We start from the raw sequence: 18,953 nt of genomic DNA on the forward strand, positions 1-18,953 counted from the left end.
GATGCTGCACTGTCACAGGGTCAGTGCTGAGGGAGTGCTGCACTGTCAGAGGGTCAGTGCTGAGGAAGTGCTGAGGGAGTGCTGCACTGTCAGAGGGTCAGTGCTGAGGGAGTGCTGCACTGTCAGAGGGTCAGTGCTGAGGGACTGCTGCACTGTCGGACGGTCAGTGCTGAGGGAGTGCTGCACTGTTGGATGGTCAGTGCTGAGGGAGTGCTGCACTGTCGGACGGTCAGTACTGAGAGAGTGCTGCACTGTCAGAGGGTCAGTGCTGAGGGAGTGCCACACTGTCAGAGGGTCAGTGCTGGGGGAGTACTGCACTGTCAGGATGACATGTAGTGAGGCGAATAAGCACAGACTCTGATTGTCCATGTGAAGCTCTTCCATCGGTGTTTAATTGGCTGTGAAGCATCTTGTGACCTCCTACAGTCATCACAGGTGCTTTGTAAATCTTTCGTCAATAACGTGTGCACAGATTAAGCTGTGGTGAGATTAATAATGAGTAATGGAGTGGTAAGCTGGCTGGTTAATAATGACTTTCTGCCCAGTGTCAGCGTTAGCAACACTGGATCTGCCTGATGAGCTTCTCCAGTGATCAGCCATATCCCATTCTGACAGACAAACATCCCCAGTACCCTCAGTGACACAGGCCTCGCTGGGGTAGGTGTCAGTCAGGTGTTCCTGCTGCGCATTCGTCAATGTTACAACAAGGTCTACATTTGAATTGGTGATTGTTCTGCCCTTTGAGGTGTCCCAGGGATGTGAGAAACAGATCCACATTGCCAACTGAAACCCTGGGTAACATGTCGACAATCTATTCCGCTGTGTCAGTTTGAGTATTTAGTCTCTATGTGGCATTAGACTGCATTAAAACTCAGTGTTTCCAGGTGCCCCGTTCTCCCAGTGTGGGGTCTCAGTGTTAGACACAGATTGGAGTCATCTTTTAACTTTTGAGATCTCGCCTCTTCATCAGCTTCCAGCCACTGCTCCTTACCAATTCAGACCCGCCTGTGTTTGGCTTGCAGGCAACGTAGGAGGTGAGGGTTTAATGGTATTATTAGATTAGATTAGATTAGATTACAGTGTGGAAACAGGCCCTTCGGCCCAACAAGTCCACACCGACCCGCCGAAGCGAAACCCACCCATACCCCTACATTTACCCCTTATCTAACACTACGGGCAATTTTAGTATGACCAATTCACCTGACCTTGCACATCGTTGTGACTGTGGGAGGAAACCGGAGCACCCGGAGGAAACCCACGCAGACACGGGGAGAACGTGCAAACTCCACACAGTCAGTCGCCTGAGGCGGGAATTGAACCCGGGTCTCTGGCGCTGTGAGGCAGCAGTGCTAACCACTGTGCCACCGTGCTGTTAATCCAGAGACCCAGGTAACGTTGTGGGGACTGGAGTTTGAATCCTGCCAAGGCAAATGGTGGGGGATTTGAGGTAAAAAAACCCAAATCTGTGATTAACAATCCAATGATGACCCTGAATCCATTGTCTATTGTCAGGAAACCAAAGCCCATCTGGGTCACCAATGCCCTTTAGGGAAGGAAACTGCCATCCCTACCTGGTCTGGCCTACACGTGACTCCAGACCCACAGTGATGTGTTGGGCAATTCAAGATGGGCAGTAACAATAATGCCAGTGGCACCCTCATCCCAGGAATGAATTTAAAAATACTTGTGTATTTTTAATTTAAAATTTAATTTTTAATTTAAAAATACTTGTATAATAGCCCAGTGGGTTACCCAACATCAAGACAGTTGTCTCCAAAGGCAGTGGGTAGGCTACAGCACATGTTTGACATGAAGATGACCATGGAGTCCAAACCAGAGTAGCAGCGATCCAGCGAGGGCCTGCTGCTTTATGGTTGAGCCTGGGGCCTCACTCTGATGAGTGAACGCAAAGAGAGGAGGTGAGGGACAGAGAGTCTGACTGCAGTCACAATGAGTCATGTTGATCAGGGCACGGACTCGAATTGCAGTTAGAGCTGAGGATCAGATTCCCTGCAGAGTCTCTGGGCTCTCAGAAACCCTACTCCCAGTGGTTTGTATTAAATTTCAAACAATAAGGCATGAGATAGCTGACGCTCCCTTGGCTTTTTTTTTACCTGTAGCGGGCTATCGCTCAGCTGACTGAACGTGGGCAAGTGGCCCATTAGCCCCTGTTTTCCCAGGGGGACATTTTGCTGAGAAAGTTGTGCGATGCAAGAGCTCTTTGTCAAAACTCGACTGGGTTTGAAGGGCCAAACAAGAGACACAGACTGCGTATATTCCAATGGGCTGCAGTCAAATATTGTTTGCCATCCCATTATAACTCAATGTTATCTGACTCCTCATAATCCCTGATCTTTGGTGACACAAAAGCATTATTACAAGCCAGAGCTTGTGTTCATGGGGTAAACATAAGGTAAGGATAACCAGAGGGGTCACTCATTACAGACTAACTAATAATGGCTCTGATCTCTAAGAGAGATAGCCCTGCTTTGTACCAACTCAAGACAGACCTATTTACTTTTGCTGCTTGGTTTCCTCCCTATGTGCAGGCTAAATAATTCATTGAGAAACGAAGAGCATGAATTATTGCTTTGCTGTGGCTCCCTGAGGTACCTGAGGAAGTGACATTTTAAAGACCCCCCCCCCACAACCCTGCAGGAGATCCCTCAGCATGAACGGAATGAAGGGAAAACATTGATTGTCACGAGGGAAGAACTCGCATTTCCATCACACCGTTCCCAACCTCAGGATACTCCAAATGAAGGGAAATGTGGGAAATGCAACAGCTGACTTGTACACAGCAAGATCCCACAAAAATAAACACAGCATTAAGGGATCGGATACCTGCTTTGCTAGTCGGAGAAATCTCACAACCTATCTGCCAACACCATCCCTCCCCCCCAGTAACAGACTGAGACTAAATTAACCAACTCACACTCTCTATGTCTCATTGTCTCCTATTCACACCATCTCCACACCTACCAGTACCCACCACCAGAACATCACCTGACTTCACTCCCAGCCTTCATCACCTTTAGACTCAATTATTCCTATCCACTGGTCTCCCCCCACCCCCCCACCACCCATACACTTGAGCCTGACCAAACCTCTGCGGTCTGTGTCTTAACTCAGACTGAATCCCTTTCCCCTCTCGCCCCTGTGCTCACTCACCTATATTGGCTCCCAGTCAAATAATTGTCAGTCATTTTAAAATTCACTTTGTTGGTTTCAAATTTCTCCATAGCCTAAACCCCTCCGTACCTCTCTAATCTCTCCCGAGCCCCACAGCTCTCTGATAGATCTACACTGCTCTAATTCCAGTCTGGCGATGGCTGGATTTGAACTCTCGCACTTGGGCAGCCTTGCCCTCAGTTGCCTGGGGCCCGAAGCTCTGGGATTCTCCTCCACCCCCACACCACCCGGACCCTGGACCCTTGTCTTTGTTCCAGACATTCTGGAACTGGTGATCATTCCACAACCATCTCCTTCTGTGGCCCAGGGTGAATGTTTTTGTTTGAGAATGCTTTGGTTCACCTGTTAGACATCCATCCATCACACACCTTGCCTCGACACATCCACATGATGCACATCCATTTGTTACAATTGCCAATAGCACACCCTCCCGTTGTTATAAACACCCTCCCGTTGTACACCTACATAGAATCCCTACAGCGTGGAATCAGGCCCTTCGACCCAACAGGTCTACACCCACCCTCCGAAGGATATCCCACCCAAACCCATTCCCTATTACGCTTCATTTGCCCCAATTAATGTACCTAACCTACACATCCCTGAACGCTACGGGTAATTTAACATGGCCAATTCACCGAGCCTGCAAATCGTTGGACTGTGGGAGGAAACTGGAGCACCCGGAGGAAACCCACACAGATGCGGGGAGTCATAGAGATGTACAGCATGGAAACAGACCATTCGGCCCAACCTGTCCATGCCGACCTGATATCCCAACCCAATCTAGTCCCACCTGCCAGCACCCGGCCCATATCCCTCCAAACCCTTCCTATTCATATACCCATCCAAATGCCACTTAAATGTTGCAATTGTACCAGCCTCCACCACTTCCTCTGGCAGCTCATTCTATACACATACCACCCTCTGTGTGAAAAACCCTCTCACCCTAAACCTATGCCCTCTAGTTCTGGACTCCCCGACCCCAGGGAAAAGGCTTTGCCTATTTATCCTATCCATGTCCCTCATAATTTTGTAAACCTCTATAAGGTCACCCCTCGGCCTCCAACGCTCCAGGAAAACAGCCCCAGCCTGTTCAACCTCTCCCTGTAGCTCAAATCCTCCAACCCTGGCAACATCCTTGTAAATCTTTTCTAAACCTTTTCAAGTTTCACAACATCTTTCTGATAGGAAGGAGACCAGAATTGCACACAATATTCCAACAGTGGCCTAACCAATGTCCTGTACAGCCGCAACATGACCTCCCAACTCCTGTACTCAATACTCTGACCAATAAAGGAAAGCAGACCAAACATCTTCTTCACTATCCTATCTACCTGCGACTCCACTTTCAAGGACGAGGCTGGAATCGAACCCAGGGCCCTGGCACTGTGAGGCAGCAGTGCTAACCACTGAGCACCTGACTGGGCTCCCAGGCAAACTCTTTTATTTTGTGGCGCTGTGGAGTCCGTGATTCGTGTGCGTGTTGTGTCGTGGGTGTTTGCACTCCCTGTGCCGTTATTTGTGGTTTTAGTTGCATGTTCTTGATCTTTGGGCGCCCGGTGCAGAGGTCATGTGGCCAGGTTGGAGGATCTTCTCATGGGGCAGGCCATTAACAGGTCCCAGCAGTGGCCATGGAGTGGGGGCGGGGGGCAGAGTCCTCTCTGCCGACTGCCTGCCCCTCTTCCCTGGTTACATTCAAGCCCGGGTGTCCTTGGAGAAAGAGCACGCAGTGTCCACCAAGAGGATACAGAGCTTCATCACCCCCTCCAACTCCATTTTAATTTTGCCCCTTTCATCTCTCCCTACCCCTCCATCCCCACCCCCTTCACTATTGATGGTTTGCTTTGTCTTTAATGGGCTTTGCATTTAAATATTGATTTGGCTACACAGCAGTTTTTACTGTTGGTGAATAATAGTTGAAAACAAAATCACAAAAATAAGTCACAGTGATTTTGATGGTGGGAAGGTCACTCAGTGTGCGTGATAACATTTCTGCCTACAGAAAAGATATACACCCACCCATTTCAACAAAGTCTATCAATCAGTCTGTTAGACACCAGGCTATTTCATATCCATGCCCATGAAATAGTTCATTATGTACACCCACATTACACACATTCCTGTTACACTTGCTACAGAATCTCTCATCACCTGTTATATACCAGTCTGTTCTATAGGAGAAAGTGAGGACTGCAGATGCTGGAGATCAGAGCTGAAAAATGTGTTGCTGGAAAAGCGCTGCAGGTCAGGCAGCATCCAAGGAGCAGGAGGACCGACGTTTCAGCAGGATTCCTGAAGACGGGCTCATGCCCGAAACATCGATTCTCCTGCTCCTTGGATGCTGCCTAACCTGCTGCACTTTTCCAGCAACACATTTTCAGTCTGTTCTATACCCTCCCATACGTCTCCATTAACAGGAGTATGTTAATATTGGCCTTGCAGCAATTTATGATACTTTTTTGAGCCGAAAAGTGGAGGAAATATTTCAATTAATGTGGCGCACTGTAAAACATGGTCACTAGTGAGGGCTGTGCCAGTGAGGGAGCTGCACAATGATACCCACAGCAACTAAGTGAAACATTTCCCATGGGAAGCTGGTGATATTATTTATTCATCCCCAAAACGATTGACCCTCTTTCTGAATAATTGTTGAATTTTATATTTGAGGGAAAAACCTTTTAATAAACGATAAGATCAAAGTAAAGATGTATAAGAGAACCCAATGGTCTCCAGGTGAAATGTGTAACGAGCTGCCAAAGGGAATAGGAGATGCAGGTACAGTTACAACATTTAGAACATAGAACATTACAACACGGCACAGGCCCTTCGGCCCTCGATGTTGCACCGACCTGTGAAACCAATCTGAAGCCCATCTAACTACACTGTTCCATTGTCATCCATATGTTTACCCAATGATCATTTAAATGCCCTTAAAGTTGGCAAGTCTACGACTGTTGTAGGCAGTGCATTCCACACCTCTACTACTCTCTGAGTAAAGAACCTACCTCTGATATCTGTCCTATATCTATCACCCCTCAATTTAAAGCTGTGTCCCCTTCTGCTAGCCACCACTGTCCAACAACTCCACCAATTTTAGTGTCATCCGCAAATTTACTAACCCTCTATGCCCTCATCCAGGTCATTTATAAAAATGACACACAGCAGTGGTCCCAAAACAGATCCTTGCGGTACACCACCAGTAACTGAACTCCAGGATGAAACATTTCCCATCAACCACCACCCTCTGTCTTCCTCCAGCTAGCCAATGTCTGATCCAAACTGCTAAATCCCATACCTCTGTATTTTTTTCAGTAGCCTACTGTGGGGAACCTTACCAAACGTTTTGCTGAAATCCATATACATTACACCAACTGCTTTACCCTCATCCACCTATTTGGTCACCATCTCAAAGAACTCAGTAAGGTTTGTGAGGCACGACCTACCCTTCACAAAACCGTGTTGACTATCCCTAATCAACTTATTCCTCTCTCGATGATAATAAATGCTATCTCTTATAACCTTTTCCACCACTTTACCCACAACCGAAGTAAGGCTCACTAGTCTATAATTACCAGGGTTGTCTCTACTCCCCTTCTTGAACAAGGGGACAATGATTACTCTCCTGCAATCTTCTGGTACTATTCCTGTGGACAATGACAACATTAAGATCAAAGCCAAAGGCTCAGCAATCTCCTCCCTGGCTTCCCAGAGAATCCTAGGATAAATCCCATCCGGCCCAGGGGACTTATCTATTTTCAGACTTTGCAGAATTGCTAACATCTCCTCCTTGTGAACCCCAATCCTGCCTAGTCTATTCTTCTCGATAACATTGTCTTTCTCCTGTGTGAATACTGACAAAAAAATATTCATTTAGCACCTCTCCTATCTCTTCGGACTCCACACACAACTTCCCATTACTGTCCTTGACTGGCTCTAATCTTACCCTAGATGAGAGTGGTGCTGGAAAAGCACAGCAGGTCAAGCAGCATCTGAGGAGCAGGAAAATCGACATTTCAGGCAAAAACCCTGCATCGGAAGCTTATCCCGGTCATTCATTTATTCCTGATATATCTATAGAAAGCCTTAGGGTTTTCCTTGATCCTACCTGCCAAAGACTTCTCATGTTCCCTCCTGGCTCTTCTTAGCTCTCTCTTTACGTTTTTCCTGGCTAACCTGTAACTCTCAAGCACTCTAATTGAGCCTTCACATCTTACCTTTACATAAGCCTCCTTCTTCCTTTTGACAGAAGACATTTGGACAGCTACATGAGTAGGAAGGGTTTAGAGGGATATGGACCAAATGCAGGCAAATCGAACTTATTTAGTTTGGGAACATGGAGATGGGCCGAAGGGTCTGTTTCGATGCTATGTGACTCTATGATGAAACCAAAATAAAAGGGGTCTGGATGTTGAAAATCAGAAATTGTTGGAGAAACTCAGCAGGTCTGGCAGCATTGCTAACATCTCCTCCTTGTGAACCCTTGTGGAGACAAAGTTAATGTCAGTTCTGTAGAAGGGTCACTGGACCCAAAATGTTAACTCTGCTTCGTCCCCACAGATGCTGCCAGAGCTATGCGTTTCTCCAGCAATCTCTGTTTTTGTTTCCCATTACATATCTGCCTGTCGTAAGCACACTGTTATATAACTGCTAGTTAATACATCTGGCCAGTTTAAACCTATCCATTATATCCCCATTTTTAACACACTCAATTAGAACATAGAACATAGCACATAGAACAGTACAGCACAGAACAGGCCCTTCAGCCCACGATGTTGTGCCTTCCACTGATCCTCATGTATGCACCCTCAAATGTCTGTGACCATATGCATGTCCAGGAGTCTCTTCAATGTCCCCAATGACCCTGCCTCCACAACTACTGCTGGCAACACGTTCCATGCTCTCACAACTCTCTGTGTAAAGAGCCTGCCTCTGACATCCCCTCTATACTTTCCTCCAACCAGCTTAAAACTATGACCCCTCGTGTTAGTCATTTCTGCACTGGGAAATTGTTATATATAACCACCAGTTACACATTAGTTCATTACACACCCATTCTTTTTACATCTGCACATTTCTAAAACACACACACACACACACGCACACACATTCACACACACATGCACGCACACACATACACATTCACACACACACATACACATACACACACACGCGCACACATACACACACATACACACACATACACACACGCACACACACATACACGCGCACACACACACATACATACACACATACACACACATACACACACACATACACACACATACACATACACACACACATACACAACCATACATACACATACACATACGCACACGCACACACACACACGCACACACATGCAAACACACATGCACACACATTCACACACATACACACACGCACACACACACACGCACACACATGCAAACACACATGCACACACATTCACACACATACACACATGCACACACACGCACATACACACACGCACAAACACACGCGCGCACACACACACATACACACACACATACACAAGCACACACACACATACACAGACATACACACGCACACACACACAAATGCACATGCACGCACACATACACATGCACATGCACACACATACACACGCACACACACACATACACACACACACACACACGCACACACACATACACACGCGCACACATACACACACATACATACACACACACATACACACACACGCGCACACACAGACACATACATGCGCGCACACACACGCACACACACATATACACGCACACACAAATACACACATACACACACATGCACACACATACACACGCACACACACACATACACATACACACACATACACACACACGCATACACACGCACACACATATACACACACACGCACACACATACACACACACGCGCGCACACATACACACACATACATACACACGCATACACACACACGCGCGCACACACAGACACATACATGCACGCGCACACACGCACACACACATATACACGCACACACAAATACACACATACACACACATACATACACATACACACACACACCCACACACGCACACACACGCACATACACACATGCACATTCACACATGTGAGCACGTGCACACACACACACGCATACGCACACACACACATACACACACGCACACACACACATATGCACACACACGCACACACACATACACACACGCACGCACACACATACATATGCACATGCACACACACATACACATACACACGCACACACACACATACACACACGCGCACACACATATACACACACATACACACGCATACACACACACGCGCGCACACACACACATACGTGCGCGCACAGACATACACACGCATACACACATACACACACATACACGCACACACACATACACATGCACATACACACACGCACATACACACATACACCTGCACACACACATACACACGCACACACACACGCACACACATACACACACACACACAAATACACACACACACACACACACACATACATACACACACACACATACACACGCACGCACACACAGTTGCATGTTATACACAAAGCCATTACACACCTATGTGTTAAACTGAACATTTGGTATTCACCTGTCCATTGCATGTAACTGCGACACACTCGCTTGCTACAAACTGGCCTGTTACACACCCACCATTACACACCTGCACATTACACACCTATGTTTTAGATACGTACCTATTATAAAAACAAAATATTACTGAAATGGAGAATGTCTGCAGAACTTCGAGGTGCAGAGGGATTTTTGTGTTCTTTTGTGAGTGTTAGTGTGCAGATACAGTGAGTAATTCAACAGGTTCATGGGATGCCATCCTGTATTTCATGAGGAATTGAATTGAGGCATGTTAGATGTCAGTTACAGAGTGATAGCACATTTCGAATACTTTTCGGGCTCCCTATTTAAGGTATGATGTAAGTGTGTTGGAGATGGTTCAGAGGAGGTTTGTACCTAGATACCTGGAATGAGTGAATGATCCTCATGAGGAAAAGTTGGACAGACTGTGCTTGTTTCCACTGAAGTTTGGAAGAGTGATTGAAGATCCCAGAATGGTGTTGGAGTGGGTGTGGGAAGGAGAGAGTGAATACCAGCTCACCGTGCCAGCCACCCCAAAAAGCACCACTGGTGACTGACAACGTCTCTCTCTCTCTCTCTCTGTTTTCTCCAGTGGTGACCCTGACAAATGTGACCTCTGGGGGAATGCGCCCCTTCACCTGGCAGCTGCTCACGGCCACCTGAACCTGCTATCCTTCCTGGTGTCGTTTGGTGCAAACATCTGGTGCCTGGACAATGACTACCACACGCCGTTGGACATGGCAGCCATGAAGAACCACATGGAGTGTATCCGCTACCTGGACTCCATCGCTGCCAAGCAGACCCAGCTCAACCCGAAGTTGGTGAGCAAACTGAAGCGCAGGGCCTTCCGTGAAGCCGACAAACGCATCAAGGAATGCGCCAAGCTGCAGGAGAGGCACCGCCGCCGGATGGAGAAAAGGCACAGGAGGGAGATGTTGGATACCTCGGACACCGTCAGCTTCTCCAGCTTCGCCAGCGGCAGCAGCCTAGGCCGCAGGCTTCAGGGCCTGGCCTCGGGGCCTTACTCACTCGGGCCCTCGGCTTCGGCCATGGCCAAGGGGGGCAAGAGCAAGATGCAGAGGAGGCTGGAGAGGAGGAAGCAGGCGGATGGAACCTTCAAGGTGTCGGAGGATGGTCGGAGGAGTGTGCGCTCGCTCTCGGGCCTGCAGCTCAGCAGTGAGGTGATGTCAGTCAGGCCGCCTGGGCAGCACTCCAGTCCCCGGGGTAACAGCCGCCGCAACATCCGGGACATGTTCAGCCCCGACGGAGCCAGCGAGCCAGGCCCAGGCCCTACAGAGGCTGCCGGCTCCGAGGTCAGCACTGACTCTGGACACGAGTCCCTCTTCAACAGGCCCGGTCTGGGCACTCTGCTCTTCCGGAGGAGCTATGCGAGTGGTGGGCTGTTTGGTCTAGGCCTGGGCTCAGGCCAGGGGGATGAGGAGGAGCCAGACCCTGAGGAACAGGCCCCAGGCCTTCGCCGCCCCCCCAGCCTGGACGACAGCATTGGCAGTGCCCGGAGCCTGCAAGAGGCCGCTGAGGCTGAGGACCAGTCATCCTGGTTGGGCCTGGAGCTGAGCCCTGAGCCTGATGTTGACAGTAGCCCCCTGGAAACGTTCCTGGCCTCCCTGAGCATCTCCGAATTGGTGCCAGTCTTCAACAGGGAGCAGATTGACCTCGACGCTCTGGTGCTGTGCTCAGATGAGGATCTGAAAAGTATTGCCATCCCCCTGGGGCCCAGGAAGAAAATCCTGGAGGGTGTCCAGAGGAGACAGCAGGCCCTTGAGCGGCCTGACAAACTGGAGGACACCAGCCTGTGAGGGGGCCCTATTGTGAGCAGGGAGACAGGGGGCCCCTCGCAGGCTGCTGTTCCTGACAGGAGCTTCACACCAATCTGACTGGCAGCCAACTAGCATAGAGGGTGACAGCACACTGTCCTGAAGGAGGGCTGTGTCAGGTAAGAACAACTCCATCTGTGTGTGTCTCTGTAAATTTTAAATAGAATCCTTACAATGTGGAACCAGGCCATTTGGCCCATCAAGCCCGCACCAAGTCACTGGAAATGATCTCACCCAGACCCACCCCTTTACCCTATCCTCTTACATTTCCCAAGGCTAACCCACCTAACCTAGACATCCCTGGACACTATGGGCAATCGAGCATAGCCAATTCACCTAACCTGCACAACTTTGGACTGTGGGAGGAAACCCACGCAGACACGGGGAGAATGTGCAAACTCCACACAGACAGTTACCCGAGGCTGGAATTGAACCTGGGTCCCTGGCGCTGTGAGGCAGCAGTGCTAACCACTCAACCACTGTGGCACCACGTGTCTCTGTCTATTACTGTGTCTCTGTCTGTGTCTATCTCTGTCTCTGTCTGTGTGTCAGGATGATGCACACACTGCCAAATATCTAGCTGACCCAGTCAGCCCCCGGGTGCCATGATAATGTCCTTCTGTTGTGTGTTGGGGTTTTCTTTCATGACACATTCATAGTTGGCCAATAATTCTTATTCCCAGCACGAGCTCAATGGCATGAATGGTCATCTGCTGTTTCGCAACAGTCCTCTGACTGCTCACAGGCTCCATCCTTCCTGATAAAATCCCAATGCTGAATCCTTACTCTCAATACTCTCCACTGTCTGAAATCTCTCATTGAGTCTCACACACCACATCACATCCAGTCATTACAGCATGTGAGGAGGCCATTCGACCCATTGAGCTTCTGCCAGCTCTTGGTAATCCAGACAGTTCCCATTCTCTAAGCCAGGCCTCAAACCTGAGCTGCTGTCAAATCTCTTTACCTGCTTTTGTGGTAGTGCTTATATTTTCCTGAGCACCCATGTTGTGTATGTGTGTGTGTGAGCGCGTGTGTGTGAGCGCGTGTGTGTGCATGTGTGTGTGTGAGAGCGTGCGTGTGTGTGTGCGTGTGTGTGTGAGTGTGTGTGTGAGCGTGCGTGTACAAGCGTGAGGCACAGTGAGAGACAACAGGTGTACAAATCTTTATTCAATCAAATCTCTGCATTGGCTGATGAGGATGATTTGCTCAACAACCAAATTAAGATTAATTAATGTATATGCTTCCTTTTTTCACAAATAGAAACCAAGCAACACTCAGTTTTGGGAACTGATTCTGTGTTGGCTGTGCCAGTTAGTGTGTTCCTGCTTTTGAACGAAAGGAAAGCCATCAAATTATTGTCAACAATTTGTTTCTACAACATTAGCTCGTGCCATGCCCATAGCTCAGAGAAAGTCTTATGTCTATGAATGGTCACAGACAGCTACACCACCTTCCCCAGGCCTGATCTCGGTCACCTCATTGTGTCCATCTCCCTTCAGACACTCTCCCCTCCACTCAGACTCTCCCCTCCCCTCAGACTCTCCCCTCCCTCAGACTCTCCCCACTCAGACTCTCCCCCACCCTCAGACTCTCCCCTCCTCAGACTCTCCCCAACCCCTCAGACTCTCCTCTCCTCAGACTCTCCCCTACCCCTCAGACTCCCCTCCTCAGACTCTCCCCCGCCCCTCAGACTCTCCCCTCCTCAGACTCTCCCCAGCCCCTCAGACTCTCCCTGCCCCTCGACTCTTCACCCCTCAGACTCTCTCACCCTTACCCTCACACACTCTCCCCTCCCCTCAGTCACTCTCCCATTCCCCTCAGATACTCTCCTTCTCTCCTAAGAGTCTCTGCCCCTCCAATCACAATGCCCCCAGACTCTCTGCCCCTCCCCTTAGACACTCCCTCCCCCCAGACTGACTTCCCCCTCCACTCAGATTCACTTCCCCTCAGACACCCCCACCCCCAGACTCTCTGCCCCTCCCCTTGGACACTTCCTGTTGAATGACCATCCTCTGAGGCAAAAGTCTGAGGGTGACCTTATAGAGGTTTATTAAATCATGAAGGGCATGGATACAGTAAATAGAAACTGTCATTTCCCTTGGGTGGGGGAGTCCTGAACTAGAGGGTAAAGGTCCAGGGAAAGATATAAAAGAGACCTAAGGGGAACCTTTTTCACGCAGAGGGTGGTATGTGTATGGAATGAGCTGCCAGAGGATGTGGTGGAGACTGGTACAATTGCAACATTTAAAAGGCATTTGGATGGGTATATGAATAGGAAGGGTTTGGAGGGATATGGGCCGGGTGCTGGCAGGTGGGACTAGATTGGATTGGGATATCTGGTCGGCATGGACGGGTTGGGCCGAAGGGTCTGATTCTGTGCTGTACATCTCTATGACTCTGTAAAAGAGGTAGCTCCATATTATACCGGGGTAGGTTTAGAAGGGGTGTACTATGCAAATAGGATTTCAAATGGTGAGGACAAAGATGCTTAATAATCATGGTTTCAGTGTTCAAAAAAGTGCAGGGAGAGATGTAGAGGGAGGTCAGTTGGAGTAATGATTTGGGAAGGCTTGAATACTTAATAAATACTCAATATAAGTGTTCACTGAGGCAGTGGACACAGATAAATTACCATTTGAAATGGTATCACAGAATCCGTACAATGTGGAAGCAGGTCATTCGGCCCACTGAGTCCACACCGACCCTCAGAAGAGCATCCCACCCTCCTACTCAATCCCTGTAACCCTGCATTTCCCAGGGCTAATCCACCTAACCCACACATCCCTGGACACTATGGGCAATTTGGCATGGCTAATCTACCTGACCTGCACACCTTTGGACTGTGGGAGGAAACTGGAGCACCTGGAGGGAGCCCACACAGACACGGGGGAGAATGTACAAACTTCATCCAGGCAGTCACCCGAGGCTGGAATTGAACCTGGGTCCCTGGCACTGTGAGGCCGCAGTGCTAACCACTGAGCCACCGTCATGGTAAAGATTGATGGGTTCTCCATGACTGGATTGCTGGCATTGAGATTCCTCAAGGAGGTGTGTGGCGAGGGGTGAGGGAGTGGGAGGATAATGAATGGATTTGCCAAAATTTTCCCGAGATATGGAGGAGATGCCAGAGGATTATAGGGGGCAAATGTAACACTCCTACAGGTTGGTCAGTTAGCCGTCAGCGACTATGTTCCTCCGTGCTACAGCATTGTCCCTTTTGCCATTCGATTTCCACTGCCCTCCACTGGATTATACCTTTGAATCACAGAATCCCTCCAGTGTGAAGGCAGGCTATTCGGCCCATCGAGTTCACATGGTCTCTCTGAAGAGCATCCTACCCAGATACAGCACCCCCAGCCCCCGCACCCAATCTCCATAAACCTGCAATACCTGTGACGACTCCACCTCGTTTGCTCATCTCTTGGAGGAAACCGGAGCACCCGGAGGAAATCCAAGCTTTTGCTTGGCTTTTATTTTTCCAATTCCCACCCTCCCCAATCGCTTGCTTAAAACTTGCTGACATCCCCGAACTTTGCCGAGTCCCGACTGGGACTGGTCATTGACCTGAAATCCTAAACTGTGTTTCCTGCCAGACCTGCTGAGCGCTGTCAGTTTTTTTTGTTTTAATATGGAACAGGTTGGTCTATTGCCTGCTGTCGATGCCAGTGCCTGTGCAAACAATGCTGCCCGCATGGCACCAGTATTTCGACCGTCAATGGAGCTGGTTCCTATTGTATTGGTGCTTCCAGTGCCCTCAATCTTGATTTGGTCGATGCTGCCAGTCTGTCACTTGTCAGTGTGAACACCACAGTCCCACTGTTGCTGATGCCAGTATATTAATTTTTTTTTTATTTTGCAGGTGTAGAGAAGTGTCGTGGGGTATGTAACTATTTCCTGCCTGGGCCACGTTACCAGAGAAATCCATCCTCCACGTTCTGAATTCGACAGCCGTCGGTGTTCCCAGTTCTTCCTCGTGGACTCAACTCAGACTCAGTATCGATAGGGATTTCCATACCAGCAGGAGGTATAACAGGGCCCTGCAACTCCCACCCAGCACCCCGCCCCCCCAAACCCCAGCACTGTAACCTCCCATCCACTGTCCCTCCACAACTCCTCCCTACCATCCCTCTGACCTGGCCCTGCCGAACCACCAAGCCTGATTGCCACCTTCCCATTGTGGAGAGGCTGTCTGTGAGGGACTGTCAAATCCTTGGTTGTCCTCGCTGGGTCACATGGCCTAGTGCCTGGTACTGACCTCGATGGCCCCTCCCCCCACCCCAGGGCAGGGTACAGACCCACACAGAGTATCTGTGACTCTCGTCCATATGAACTCCTTTCCCACGTGTACCTCTCAGTGATGGAGCAGTACACACACTGCCGTGTTGTTGTGACTGTTTCGTACAGAGCCATATTCTCCTCGTCATTAGTCTTCCAGAAAAATGCAGCATGTATTCGTGCAAATTGCCAGTAACTAACAAAATGACTATCCTCTGAGGTGCTGCACATCGCCCCATCTTGCTGTAAACAGAGTCAGGGACTAGCTCCCTGTTCATGAAGCCTGATTTGAAGACATTTTGTTTATGACTGGGACACGGGGTAACATAAACAGTCCAGTTATAGACTGCAGTAGAGGGTCTCCCTGCTCTCATGCTGATTGCCAACCCCATTAAAGCATGATGGGTAAGGGGCCATTTATTTCAGGTTAACACTGAGGCCAATTCTGAAGTTGCGGAAGAAGATCTCCTTTGTATCCACCTGTCGCTATCCGAGGAGTGTATAATGGAGACAGTGTAGAGATAGCTTTCCTCTGTATCTAATCCTGTGCTGTTCCTGTCCTGGGAGTGTTTGATGTGGAACAGTGTAGAGGGAGTTTTACTCTGTATCTAACCCTGTGCTGTCCCTGTTCTGAGAGTGTTTGATGGTGGGCAGTGTAGAAGCAGCTTTACTCTGTATCTAATCCTGTGTTGTTCCTGTTTGATGGTGGGCAGTGTGATAATGGGGTAAGCTGACACTGTGTAAATAGAAAGGTTACATGATTGACAAGTTTGGATCTTTGGCACAGTCGGTCTGGGTAGTGAGTATCACAGATTCCCAGACTATTGTGTCCCTGTTAAACAGGGACTAGGGGAAGGTGTTGCGAACCTGCTGATAGAGCTCTGAGAGCGAGCTGCTGCTTTCTCTTCCTGTTCGAATGGTGCACCCTGAGGCCAAGCTGCTGTTTGTGACAGTGGACAAGGTGACATTGGGTTCTGCGCTCTTTGTGGCTAATGTGGGCCATTTGAGAATTGCAATTCTGCTCAATCTGTTTAACAGAGTCTGTAAATAGAACATGGTGTCTCAACTAACAGCCCCGCTCTATCAGTAATGGCCTTGCCTAGTCTGGGAGCAGTCCTAGAACAGGTCATTGGCTGTGAGCTGCCTGTTGAGCTGGGCCTGACAGAGCATGGATGTAGGGGTATTACTGGGCCCTAGACCCCAGCTTCGGCAGAGACGTACCACCCAGAACGAGTGCATCAAGCCTCCTGTTTGATGGTACATTGTGGTTCTGTTTACACCTGGGCATCAGAACGTCCTCAGTTTAGGAGCATGTTAGAAATGCCACAAGATTTTTAATCCGGAAGGGAAGCAAGGGCTATGGAGAGAAGGCAGAAAGGTGGAGTTGCTCAGCCATGAACTGATTGAACAGTGGAATAAACTTGATGGGCTGAATGGCCTACTTCTGCTAGTCTTATGTTGGCATGGCACAAGTAATGGAGAATACACAACTCAGCTGGGAAGCCACTGGAACCGTTCCTTCTGTACTCCTTATAGCTTTGTGAATATTTCAGACTTTTGTGTCAGCTGTAGCCAGGCATTACTGAGGACCATAGATTCCCTACCGTGTGGAAGCAGGCCATTCCGTCCATCAAGTCAACACTGACCGTCCAAAGAGCATACCGCCCAATCCCTGTAACCCTGCATTTCCCATGGTTAATCCGCATAGTCTGCGCATGGACACTATGGACAAGGTAGCATGGCCAATCCACCTGACTTGCACATCTTAGGACAGTGGGAGGAAACTGGAGCACCTGGAGAATCCACACAGACACGGGGAGAATGTGCAAACCCCACACAGACAGTCTGTCCAAGGGTGGACTCGAACCTGGGTCCCTGGCACTGTGAGGCAGCAGTGCTAACCACTGAGCCACCGTGCCGCCCACCAGTCACCAGCTTCTTCTGACACAGTCGGTTTCACAACCCTGCCCTTCTGAGGAAGAAATAGCGAAGCTCAAGTGCAGCATGTTGAATCCTGGAGAGTGTATTGTGGCAAAAGGTGGTGCAGTCAGGAAAGCTGCACCCAAGGAGTGGGGTTGAGTTACTTGACTCACTGGTGCCTTCGTGAGGAGCCCCTGACCTATCACTGAGCTGCGCTGATTAACATCCACGCTCAGTCTCATATCGGTCCCAGTGCTCAGTTGGGATTCTGGTAGCAGCAGAACACATCAGTCAGGGGGACGTCCCAGCTCTGATTGTTGAGCACAGCCTCCTGATGGCTTCCTGGATTGTCCACACTCTCAGCACTTTTTACTCTGTCGACTTCACATGGAGGGCTGGGGAGTCTCTGGAGAATGGGGACGTGGCGCTGAGGAAGAAGGGGTCATAAGAATGACTGACAACTCCAATACAAATGGGAAATCAAAGCCAAAGTTAAGTGGAAGATAGCTTTTGCAATGAGCTGTTCTGTGATATTGGGACTGTATGGGGAATGCATCGTAATACTGAACCCGGTCTGGCAACTGCTAAATTAATACATTGACATGATAACTGTGTGCACTATGTTACAAATAATGCCAGTGGAAATGTTTTTGTTAATTAAAAACTTTGCAAATAGGAGCTTAATTGTGTGGCTTTAGTCATTGTTTCTATGGTGACCAGTGTGTGGGGCAATGCATCAACAACATCTGGCATTCTATAGCACCTTTCTGATGGGAAAGGAGGGGCACTATCAATCTAACCTGAACACGGAGGCTCTGAGACAGGATGAGAAGAAGTGAGCAAGCAGTTACTCAAAAAAGGGGAAATTAAAGAGCATTTTAAAGCAGCACAGGGAAACAGAGAGTTGACAGGACAGTCTAAGAGCATTGACACCAATCAGCTTGAAGCATGTGCCCCATTAGTGGGGCAATTAAAATTAGAGAAGGATGACAGACCTGATGAAGAGGAGAGGACCACAGATGGTGCAGGGGCTAGCGGGAAGCCCAGATAGAGACAGGAAGTGGTTATGAATTTCAAACTGAAGGTGAGAACAGAAAAT

At 49.0% G+C, this 18,953-nt stretch overlaps 1 protein-coding gene across 1 annotated transcript in view; it reads left to right on the plus strand.

Annotated features, from left to right (window-relative positions):
* ush1ga (Usher syndrome 1Ga (autosomal recessive)) overlaps positions 1 to 18,532 on the plus strand; it is a 43,833-nt gene extending 25,301 nt beyond the window's left edge. Inside the window, exons 2-3 of the mRNA XM_088000813.1 lie at positions 10,414 to 11,775; positions 15,519 to 18,532. Coding sequence (XP_087856939.1) covers positions 10,414 to 11,638 — 1,225 coding nt within the window. The 3' untranslated portion in view covers positions 11,639 to 11,775; positions 15,519 to 18,532. The remainder of the gene's footprint in view (positions 1 to 10,413; positions 11,776 to 15,518) is intronic.
* Positions 18,533 to 18,953: the final 421 nt, after the last annotated feature.

This window comes from Chiloscyllium plagiosum, unplaced genomic scaffold, assembly GCF_037043375.1.
Source record: "Chiloscyllium plagiosum isolate Xiang-an unplaced genomic scaffold, Cpla_swu_hap1 HiC_scaffold_25, whole genome shotgun sequence".
Taxonomy (NCBI): Eukaryota; Metazoa; Chordata; class Chondrichthyes; order Orectolobiformes; family Hemiscylliidae; genus Chiloscyllium; species Chiloscyllium plagiosum.